This window comes from Peromyscus maniculatus, chromosome 11 (assembly GCF_049852395.1).
Source record: "Peromyscus maniculatus bairdii isolate BWxNUB_F1_BW_parent chromosome 11, HU_Pman_BW_mat_3.1, whole genome shotgun sequence".
NCBI classification, from domain to species: domain Eukaryota; kingdom Metazoa; phylum Chordata; class Mammalia; order Rodentia; family Cricetidae; genus Peromyscus; species Peromyscus maniculatus.
In genome coordinates, this window is record NC_134862.1 from 39,535,218 (window position 1) to 39,547,834 (window position 12,617).

General features: G+C 38.3%; 1 protein-coding gene across 1 annotated transcript in view; it reads left to right on the forward strand.

Annotated features, from left to right (window-relative positions):
- Thsd7b (thrombospondin type 1 domain containing 7B) overlaps positions 1-12,617 on the forward strand; it is an 852,383-nt gene that overhangs the window by 509,123 nt on the left and 330,643 nt on the right. The window contains exons 11-12 of the mRNA XM_042258057.2: positions 3,530-3,659; positions 12,279-12,382. Of these exons, the coding sequence (XP_042113991.2) occupies positions 3,530-3,659; positions 12,279-12,382 (234 nt within the window). The remainder of the gene's footprint in view (positions 1-3,529; positions 3,660-12,278; positions 12,383-12,617) is intronic.

Genomic DNA, 12,617 nt, shown 5'->3' on the forward strand with positions numbered 1-12,617 from the left:
TCCTCTCTATAAAAATTTTACCTGTATGCTAATTGATTATTTTTTAGCATAGAATCCATCTTTTCCAACCTCCATCTAAATAAGCATTGGACATCACTATCAATGTAACCCTTAAACACAGCCTTTGAATACTTCAATCTGGAGTCACACTATCAAGGCAGAGTGTGTGTGTGTGTGTGTGTGTGTGTGTGTGTGTGTGAGAGAGAGAGAGAGAGAGAGAGAGACAGAGAGAGAGAGAGAGAGAGAGAGAATATTGTGTGTGCATAGTGTGGGAGTGGAAATGAAGTTCATTAAGCCTTGCCATAGGTCTAGTCTTCATTGGATGTTCTCTCTCTCCCTCTGTCCCTACATCCCTGTCCCCACCCTGAATCAGTGCTTTCATTAGGGTTGTTTACATGGTCATGAGTGAAGGTGTTATAGACAGGAGCATGAGCAACTTACTAGTGACTATACCATGGAAGGGAATGTCTTTCTTCCCCCTGTAACTATTAACTGCCTATACATCCCCAGGGAAGGGACAGTCCTTCCTCAACAATTATTAACTGCCTTCTTAATGCCATATTACAGCATCATTCATTCCTTCTCATTATCTTTGGTATTTATTTAAAGTCTCCTAAGATAATATATGAATATCATACATGCAAACTCACACTCATGTGTAAATTCTAGCTAAATAATAATTTTCGGAATAAGCACAATGAAGCTGGAATTGATTGGGAGTGGGTGGAGAGGCTTTCTCCTAAAGGCATAATTATTTACAAAGGCTGTCTACACCCAAATGAAGATACTGTGATCTTGAAGCAATGTTTCCGTGACAGTTTTCTTTATATGTTGCTGTTTCTACACTCCTCCACAAGCTGCCTGGGAGGGATGATCATATCATTTGCTCTGTTTGATGGCAGCATCTCTTCTTGGAACTTTGGCATTCCCTGGTAAGAAGCAAGCCTGTCAGATGGGCCACTGAGAAAAATGTCATGAACAGACATTTTCCATGGAATAGACCATGTTATCATGAACTAACAAGGGACGATGGCTTAGAGCCAGGCCAGTGACATTCAGGAGACCAGACATTGATAGTGGAGGATGCGGTTAATGGAACCAGCCAGAGACAACCAGAGACAAGTGCCAGCAAGGATCTGTAAGGGTGGTGGCTCACAGTGGAAGGCAGAGGGGCCACAGGAGGGAGACTCAGAAGAACGTCTCTAGTTGAGTAATTATTATGATCTCTTGTCTCCTGTCCCCTTCTCATATCCCCCCCTCGGTGACCATCTTTCCATTACACAAACTTCAAACGAGCCAGTACTCAAGGGGGCTGATGGCATCCCAGCATGGTTAGCTCCTTCTCCGTGTATACAGCAGGCTATCCAGGAACAACACGGAGTCTGGAGAGCGCATGGTGAAGATCCTATACATCTCTTCTTCTGGCTCAAGATCAGGACATGTGCAAGTGCTAAGCACCCCTTGCCTTCTGAAGATCTCACAAAAGACAGGAACAGATTTTTAAATAATCAGTTATTTTTGAGAATAAAAAGGAAAGGATCGCCCTTAGATAGGAGATCAAAACCCCTGTTTAGGAAACAGAAATGACTTGGCAGAGAGTGTGGAAGTAAGACACTGAGCACACAGCATGTGGAGCCCTGACCTAACTATTGTGAAGTGGTGGCCATTTGGGATGAAAAGCCACTGAGTCAGGAGGACTGCAGAGAAGTGGAGACTGGGCAAATAAGAGACAGGAGTGAGGAGTAAAGCTGAAAACAACTGTTGGTCACTGAGTGACTAAATAAACGACAGAGGCATAAAAATATCTAAGCAACGGCAAGAAAACTGAAAATCAGTGAAAGGTAAATTCCCAGCAATTATAGCAGAAGGTCGTCCTGTAACTTTAAAGGTCATGCATCAAGAAGTAATGACAAAAGCATATGATTTGGAAGTAGCCACAAATCAAATATGGAAACAGAACAGTTAAAAAGGTTCCTTCTAAAGAGGGAAGCAGAGGTAGGAAAGCTGTTGTGGGTCAGTTGCTCTTCTCTGTAAGTCTTCTTGTATTGATGTTTTTTTAAAGATCCACATGCACACACAATTGCCACAAATGCTCTTTTTCTTCTTTTGTTTTTGCTCCATTTAGTTTATTGGCTTTCTAGAAATTAACTTATTAACATGGTTGGGTCCATTACCTGTCCCATATCTACCAATTAATCCCTCTGTGTCCTGCACATCCCCCTTCTCCATTCTTTGTTCCTCTCCTACGCTTGCTGCCTCTCTCAACCCCTCCCCACTCCTATACACACATACTTTCTCACTGAATGCACAGTGGCTTCCTATGTAAATTCCTCGCACTTTTCCATCTCAGTCTTTTCTCAAACTTTTTCCTTGACCTGAAATGGTTTCGTCCTTTGCACTTTAATTTTGCTATGGAGTCTTCCAGGCTTAGAATAAAATCTGTGCTTTCCATGAGCCACCTTTGGTTTCTTAAGGCAAAAACAAATGCTAGCTCTGTCTCTGACCCTGCTCACACTGCCAGTGTCTTTATCACTTCTTCTCTTCCTGTTTCATTATAAGTCCTGTAACACTGGGATTTTAGTTGCAGATTTAGTGCGGGTAGTATATCCTGAATATAGTAGTTGAAATCATTTCTAAACACTGCAACATAATTGACAATTGTTGAGCTGAAGATAGCGCACCGACATGCCCATGTCTTTCTGTTGACGTGCCTACTGATACCTCTCAGCAAAAGTTTGAAATCAGCAATCTTCTGCTACCTTTCAGTTGTACTGTCTTTCCCAAACAGATTATGAAGACTAAGTATCAATCAATAATTTGGACAGTAATAATTTTAATAGAAGACTTCCTACCTCATAAAGCAGACTATAAAGATAAACTTCAAGTTGAAGGAGATACACAATGAACCTCCAGGCCCTTCAGCTGCTCTCTGAGCTGAAGGATGGAATATAAGCCCCAGTCCATGATATGGTGTCTGCATGGCATTAAAGGGTATCACTAATTACAGTACATTTGGAACTGGAGAGATGGCCCAACTAAGAGCAATTGCTGCTCTTGCAAAGGACCAGGGTTTGATTATCAGTACACACACAGTAGCTCTCAGCTTCCTGCAACTCTAGATACAGAGGTCAGATGCCCTTTTCTGTCCTTCCCAGGAATCAGGTACTCACTTGGTTCATAGATATACATGAAGGAAAACGCTCATACACACACAAAAATAAAAATGATACAAGCCTTCTTTTAAAAGCTGTTTAACTTAAAATTCATCAGGACAGTAGAAAGCCATGCTTGCACATCAGAATACACAGGTGAAATGACAGTTGAATTTACCTTGCTTTCGTATAGCGCTTCTCTTCCACAGGAGGGAGAATGGGCACCAGCTCCCAGCATCTGTTGCTTTTGTCTCAGCTTGCCATTACAAACATGCTTAACTTACCTCTTTTTTTACATTCCTTCCAGTTACTACCTGGATTTGATCTGTGTTGATGTAACTAACAGGGATTATAATTTTATTTCTCATTTCCTTCAGGAAATACCACAATAAAACAGTCTCGATACAGAATTATCATCCAGGAAGCAGCCAATGGAGGCCAAGAGTGCCCAGATACCTTATTTGAAGAGAGAGAGTGTGAAGATATTTCATTGTGTCCTACATACAGGTAATTAGTTATTTTTGAATTATCATTAGTCCTGAGCAAATTGTCCAAAATTTTATTTCATATATGGTTGCTTAGTGATTTTTTTTTAAGTTGTAACATTTTATACCTTCAAATATTCAGTAATTTTCTTCTCTTTACTAAAAATTATTCAGAGGGAATAAAGAACATGAATACCTAATTAACAGGAGAGTAAAACTGGAGCATGATTGGCTGTAAGTGAGCTATTGGAATGCTGCTTCTTCTGCAATCAGCTTTCTAAATAATGATCTAAAAAGAGACAGGATGAGCTTTTCATCTGGAACACACACACACACGGCACATGCACACACATAGATACAAATACATACAGACACATACAATCATATGCAAACACATATAAACATGCACACAAACACATTTTACACATACATAGACACACATACAGATATACACAATCATATACAAACACATATAAACACACACATACACATAGACACATACAAATATGCACACACAAACATATATCTATAGGCACATATACACACAGAGACATTTAGAAACACATACATATACACACAAACACATATAAACACATATACATACATACATGCATATGCAGACTTGCATGCACATAAACATACACACATGCACATACACATTTAAACATATACACATACAAACACATGGACACAGACACACAGACACATCTACACACAGATACACACATACATACAAAACCACACTCATAGACATATACACATGTATAGAGGAATACACAAAACCACATATATACATACATACAACCAGGCACACATAGGGACATACATGAACATCCACAAACACCTTTTAAACACATATACTTATCCACACAATACATACATACAAATACTTATATACATAGACAGATTAACACAGAGACACATAGACACACATATCCACATAGATATACACACATATATACATATACATACACACACACAGACTGACACATAGACATACACATGCAAACACAGCACAAATACATACAAAAACACTACCACACCATGAGGTAACATAGTAATCCTGCTGTTCTCATCTGAGAACTTTCAACAAGTCATTAAAAAACTAAGCTGGGCATGGTGCATGCACCCATGACCTGGCTCCTGGGAGGCCAACACAAGAGGATCATAAATTCAAGACCATCCCGGGCTATATATGTCATATGATATTTTATCTGTGTTTTGACAAATACAACTTTCCTGGAGCAGCGCTAGCCACTAGTTAACCATAGAGACCAGGCAGTGGTGGCACACATATTTAATCCCAGCACTTGGGAGATGGAAACAGGATCTGGCCTGTTCAGTCTGAGGATTTGTAGAGGTGAGAAGTTCCTGTTGGCTGCTGCTCTGCTTCACTGATCTTTCAGCTTTCACCCTCCATATCTGACTCCTGTAGCTGGAAGTTTTCCTGTGGCCCACCCAGTCCTGAAGCTACTCAGGCCCAAGTAAACACACAGAGGCTTATATCAATTACAAATTGCATGGCCATGGCCTATGGCTCAGTTTTCTTGGCTACCTACGTCTTATTACTAAACTCAGCCCATCTCTATTAACGTATATGTTGCCATGTGTTCCATGGCTTTACCTGTGTGCCATTACACGCTGCTCCATGGATGCCAGGATGGCATCTCCTCCACCTCTGCCTTTCTTCTTCCTGTCTCTTTCCTGTTTTTCCTGCCTGCCTCTAAGATGCCTTGCCATAGGCCACACAGCTTTATTTATCAAACAGAGTAACACATATTCACATCATACAGAAAGACATCCCACAGCACTTCCCCCTTTCTGTCTAATCAAAAAGGAAAGTTTTAACTTTAACATAGTAAAATTACATATAACAAAACAGTTATCAAGCAGGAGTTACAGTTAAAATATCTAATCCATTTGTACTTGGCAAAATTAAAGAAAATATTTTATCCTCTGTCCTATATTTGAGAGCCTAAAGTTTCATATCTAACTTATCTTTTATCATAACCAAGGAAAACTATAATTATAACTATCTAGACTTCAACTCCATCAAAGACCTCAGGATGATATGATATTATCTAAGTAAACAGGAAGTGCATTATAAGCAACTTCCAAAATTCTGCAAATATCAGAGACAGCTGGCTACCTGGACAGCCATCCAAAGTTTCTCTGTAACATTGGGGCATCCATCTTCAGCCAATAGGCCTAGAGTTTTTAGTCATTTCTCCTTGTGTCCTATAGAATGTCTGGCAGTTTCCTCTGCAAAGCAGGAACCTGAAGGTCCATCTCACCTTGTTTTGGCAGAATTTAGTGGTCATTTTTCCATGGGTCCTGCATGTCCAGTCAATACAACATTTTGTCAAGCAGTCCAGGCAAGAACATTTTCTTGCCCAGATGGCTATTTTTGCCAAGAAAATAAACTCCATATGGAGTGTCTTCGATGCCCATCTTCTTCTTTGCAGTAAATTGGTGCTGCCAGGAGCAGATATGTCTCATTGTCCAAAAAGTCTAAGTTTTTAAAGCATTTTAAATGCCATATTCTGTAGGTCTTTGAAGTGTTTGAAGATTACCTACCTAATTGAATTACATCTATGTATACCTGGAAAACTTAACAAACATGACTATAAGTTTGACTATCATAGAAGACTAAAAATAATCTGTATTTCTTAATTATCCATTACAATCTAAATGAGTTACATTAAACATAATACCTTGAGAGTAGAAATATATATATATATATACACAGTATTAAAAAATTAAGTTTGTATCAATAAACTAAAATCCATAGCAATGTAAAGCATTTTAAACAAGTTGTTACTCTTTATCCTATCATATCTATAATATCCCTTTTTCCTTTTTGGAAAGAGATTGCATTTATAGTCATAAGCACTCTTTAAATAAAAATAAACATTTATAAACAATATTTGGGGAATTCGAGCATAGCTTCTCATACTGCTTCCTGCTGGATGGGGGCACTGACAATTTTATGGGGATCCTGAGAAAATTAAGAATTATGGTCAAGTCCTGACTGGAGTAGTCGGTGATGCTGCATTGTCTGAGCCAGTTTCCTTGAAGCTGTTTTGGATGTTGGATGATCTGGGCCATTGTGTCATTGGAGACGTTTCAGGTGGTCTTGGCTGATCAAAACATATTAGTCTGGAAGCAATCCACAGGTTCTCATCTTCTGTGAAAACAAAAACAGAACCTCTTTTCCAAAGCAATGTATCCTTAGACATAAACTTTGAAGTCATGATACCTTTAAAAATATATATATATATATATATACATATATATATATATATATATATTGGCTTAATTCAGCAGTCTTTATAATCAAATGTCTTTCTACAGTTAAAAATCTCAAAGACAATACAATCCAGTCTCTGTGTAATTCCCATCTTTATGTGGCTTATTTTTTATATTACTTTCACTGTCTCTGTAAAGACTTTATTTTTTAAAATTATTTCTTTACATACATTGTAAACTATTTAGAGGTTTATTTAATTGAATCTGCCTTATTCTGAATCTACAATCCTTATTTGATCAGGAGAGATTTTAAACTGCTAAACTGCATGTTTAGGCCTGAAGAAGCAGCCTTGGCTGCTGACTCTACCCATTTCAGCTTTTCAACATGGCAGAGGTAATTCACCTCCAGCTCTGGGAGCCATGCTCTCTGCCGACTCTGGGAGTCAGTGGATCCATGCCTCCATCCAGCAGTATGTAGCCCAGAAACCTTCTTTGTTGTTGTTGTTGTTGTTGTTGTTGTTGTTGTTGTTATTGTCTGTACTAGCAAAAGCTAAATCCACCATGCAGCATACTACATGGCTTGGATATGCCTCTGTGTACCTTGGCAGGAATCCACCATGCTGCAGGTCAAGCTTGCAGGCTGCAGCTGTCCTGAGAGACACACTAGGAATCTGTTTTTAGCTCCATTTTAGAATCTTTTTTTAAGTTCTCTCAAGTTGTAGGTGGAAAGTCATGCCAACACACTGGGCAGCCAAATGTAGTTGGAAGTTTTCCTGTGTCTCAACCAGTCCTGCAGCTGCTCAGACCCAAGTAAACTCACAGAGGTTTATATCAATTATGAATTGCATGACCATGGCCTATGGCTCAATTTTCTTGCTAGCTAGCTCTTATAACTAAACTCAGCCCATGTCTATTAATCTGTATGTTACCCCATGTTCCATGGCTTACCTGTGTGCCATTACATGCTGCTCCCTGGACAATGGGATGGCATCTCCTCCACCTCTTTCTTTCTTTCTTTCTTTCTTTCTTTCTTTCTTTCTTTCTTTCTTTCTTTCTTTCTTTCTAAATTTCATTTTCTTTTTTTATAATTTATTTTACTTTATCTTTTATGTGCATTGATGTGAGGGTGTCAGATCCCCTGGAACTGGATTTATAGATGATCTTGAGCTGCCATGTGGGTGCTGGGAATTGAACCTGGCTCTTCTGGAAGAACAGCCAGTGCTCTTAACCACTGAGCCATCCCTCCACCCGCCACTGCATCTCTGTCTTTCTTCTTCCTGTCTCTCTCCTGGATTTCCCACCTGCCTCTAAGTTGCCGTGCCATAGGCCAAATAGCTTTATTTATCAAACAATCAGAGCAACACATATTCACAGCATACAGAAAGACATCCCACAGCAGACTCCTGGTTTTTATTTAATAAGAATAATAGATTCACACTGCATCTTATTAGGATTGTGGTATATACATATATATATATATATATATATATATATATATATATATATATATATATATATATATATATATCTGTACAGTGTATATATATGTGTGTGAGTGTGTATGTGTGTACATATACATTCCTGTATATACATATATACATATATATTCCTGTCTCAAACCATAAATCAGATGCATGTTTATTAAGCAACTGGATGATATGTTTTTAATATAATTTTTATTTATTCTTGGTAAATTTCATCCACATATTCAATGTAGTTTTGTTGATACCTGTTCCCAAACACCCTCCTTTTAGTAAGAGAAAAAGGATAACTCTTAAACTTTTTATGCTCCTTCTCTCTTCCCTTTTAGACATTGGTAACTAATGTTTATGAAACCATATCCCAGTTTCTTTTCCAATTCTTAACCATCCAATCTTTTAGAATTTGAAAGTTTCAAATTCAGTAATAGCATTGCTTTTAAATAATCTTAGATTAAATGTAGTCATTGATTTATGATAATAGCTCATGGTTTAAAAATCATACAGTTTTTACCAACTCACTCAAAAACGTATTTTACAAAATTATCTAATGTTTTATCCTGATAATTTTAGAAACTGTGTCTCAAAGCTGTGAGGCTTAAGGGCTAATTTTTTCAGGAATGATTCCGTTTCATTGCTTTTCCAAAAAGAGCTCATTTTAGATACACAGTAAGAGTGCCATTGAGAAGTCCAATGCCAGTGCTCTGCCATGCTTCACTCCATCCTTCTAATTTGATGGACAGTTTGGGGAGGATGTAGATAAACACTGGGATCAGGCCCAGGCTGTTCTTTGCTCCCATAACCATGGGGCCATTGTGGAATCACTGTCAGTAATCACCCTCTTGTGCTGTGAGTAAATATTGAAACTTCTATGTCCAGAAAATTGCTCTTGGGGCAAGTAGCCAAGTGAAGAACTTGGCCAAATCAAATATTATCAGACATTTTAATAAACCCAGGGCCATTATAATCAGCTGAGATCTCAGAAACCATTGATGGACCATTCGATTTTCCTCTCCTTACTATTTGATAGCACTTCAATTTAATCAATGTTTTAACTGTTTTTTATTTACCTCCTGCCATTTTCCCAGAAATCAGTTCTCCTCATCCAGATCCCATTTCCTGATGTGCACTTCAAACTGTGTCCACGTTAACAGAACTCTCTGACTCTTGTAGAAGACCTTATAAAGTTGAACACTGTGGTTCTAGTTAGATTTTGTTTCCCCTATACTGGTATTCTGGATAAAGTTGTCCCCAAAAATCAAGTTTAGGTGGTTTTTTATTGCTATCTTCTGGTTCATTCTTTTAACTGCATTAAGGCCACATATCCACATTTCCCAAATCAGAACAGAATGAAAATGCCTACCTACATTGTCCTGCATCATCCAGTACATTAAATTAGACACTGAAGAAGAAAACAGCATGAAGACATGATCTTTACACAGAACTGACAGTGAGATAGAACCAAAAGCCAATGAGCAAGTAACCAGAATGATCCAGCCTCAGGCTGTCACTTACTCTGACTGAATTCTAGTTTATCATCTCAAAACTCTGAAAACTCCTTCCATCTCTTTCTGTCTACACAGCAAGCTAAACTTGAGTGAATACCCTGGTTTCATGTTAGTCTGAGAAGCCTAAGCAAATTTAGCTGAAGGAATTCAAATGAATAACACATCATGATTCAAAAGGTAGACAGGAGCCCATCACCACCTAAGCTATTGTGGATATGACTATGTTGATGGAACCTATGTATAAACAAAGAGAATTTGTTACTGTAGAAGTTAATCTCTGATTTATTTGATCACAGCTCACTTTCTATTTATCTATTTCCTGATTTCCAACCAAAATCTTAAGCCATTCTCATTAAGACAGCCAGTCAAAGACAAACAGTAATTTTCTTCTTTCCTGGCCATACTTTTTAAGGAGCTTGTGAGGCAAGGGCCAGTGAATAAACCATCTCCTGTCTTAGCAGAGTTTTTGGCTCATATAAAATGGACCTAGCATACTAACCAGAGGAACAAGGACCCTGGTTAGGCTTTGGCCTTGAGTTTTCTGGAGTACTGTGTAGAAATTATTTTTTAGAACAGAAGCTATCCTCTGTGTGTCAAAAATAGACACTTTTATTAACTTGAGGAAGGTAAGCAGAGAGAAGCCAGGTGGCTTCTTCAGGGACCATTTCCTGAGAGAAAAGCAAGTCCTAATATCTTATCAGATAACATCCATTCCACTTCCCTAAGATGAACTTTTGGGTGAGGTCGGTCCCTAGAGTCACCTTTTTCATTTCGTTCCATAACTGATGGAAATGTTAGAGTTATGTCCAAATCCTAGAAGTACCATATTTTAAAAGAAAACAGAAGCACAAGAGAATAAGTGAAAGTCTGCATCCCAAGCTTTCAGATGTTTAAACTTTATATCTTCTATTTTCCAGTAGAATACAAAGATTGCTCCCTTTTCTTCTTTACATTTAAATTTTAAAATGGTTGTAAGTAAACAGGGTGGTCTATGTGTGTATTTTAAGCTTCCCTTGATGATTTTTTATATGCTAAGGTTCATACATAAATGTTCAAATTCTAAAAAGTATAATCACAACTTTAATTATGACCCTGGGTGGAGAGTGAAATTAACAGTCAGCTCTTATCATCCTCAACACTTTCTAGGGTTAGATTTTAATTAATTTATTTATTTTAACACACTATATATGTATGTATATAAATAGAATATATAGGTATTGGTGGACTGTTCTGTCTAGACCACCAATCAGCTGTCCAGCCAGGTGCTCCCCAAATAACTACACAGAGACTTAACATTAATTATAAATGCTTGGCCAATAGCTCAGGCTCATTTTTTTTTAGCTAGCTCTTATAACTTAAATTAATCCATTTTTATTAATCTATGTGCTGCCTTGAGGCATGTTTACCTCATGAATGTACTTACCATCATGCTCTCTCTGCATCTCAAGGCATCTTCTCAGACTCCTCCCTTCTCCTCTCCCCAGCATTCCCTCTGTCCTGAAACTCCTGCCTATCCACTGGCCAATGAACTCTTTTATTAACAAGGAGAGCAACACATCTTTACAGTGTAAAGAAGGACTATTCCACAGTGCGTGTGTGTGTGTGTGTGTGTGTGTGTGTGTGTGTGTGTGTGTGTGTGTTCAATACATATATATGTTTAAGGATGGCTACTTAGGATTTGACAGGTCTGTCATGAGAATCAAAAATGATTCTCAGTCTTTCAACAGCCATTAACTGCCTGTAATTTCTCATATAGGATTGGGACCCTGTGAGATGTCTTATATTTATATTGGCATGCCAAGTTACATTGTCACTGTGATGGGCTTATTGAGGCTGACAATTTTTTTTTTTTTAATTTGAATCCTGGTTGCAGCTTCCATGTCCCATATAGAAGTCATTATCTCAGTGCAGATGTCCTGATCCTCTGGCTGTTGCAATCATTGGTCTCCTCTTTCATGAAATTTCCTGAGCCTTAGGTGCACAGGGCACATTGTAAATGTATCTGTTGGGGTTGGGACTCCATGGTATGCTGCTTTTTGTGTTTTGAACCATTGCAGATTTCTCCAATGGTCTCAATCTGCTGCATTAAGACATTCCTTTAATGACAGGTGAGAGTTACATTTACCCAAGGGATAAAGATAAGGTTTTGGAATGCAGTTAGAAATTAAACTGGTTTAGGAAAGCAGGGGTAGTAGATTCTTCTTTGGGGTCTATGACCTCATGGATAATTGGCTAATTGGCAAGGTTTACAGTACTGGGCATGTTTTTTTTGTTTTTCGTTTCTCAAACCCAGGCTTACTGAACCTGGTATTTCTATTTCTGCATCTCTAAGTCAAGTATTGCAAGTATTTCCTCTGCACATTTGTCATGGTAAATGTTCTGTTGTGTTCTTCCTTGTGGTCACAGGTGGAAACTACAGAAATGGAGCCCTTGCATCTTGGTTCCAGAGTCTGTCAGGCAGGGGAGAACAGGCACCAGTGAGGCGTGTGGGAAGGGGTTGCAGACAAGAGGTAAGCAGAGTTTTAAATCGCTTCCTGTTCGTGTGTGGTTTGAAGTCATGTTACTCCATACTTGTTGCTTATCTTTGTATTTGGGCAGGTTGTGATATTTCTGGATTGAGCTATTTATATTTATGACTGAATTTACTCTTGGCATTAGTAAGTGTTGTTAGTTAAATATCATCATTTAACCATAACCTTTCACTGCACCTCAGTACTAAAGCAAAACAATAAATAAATATATCTC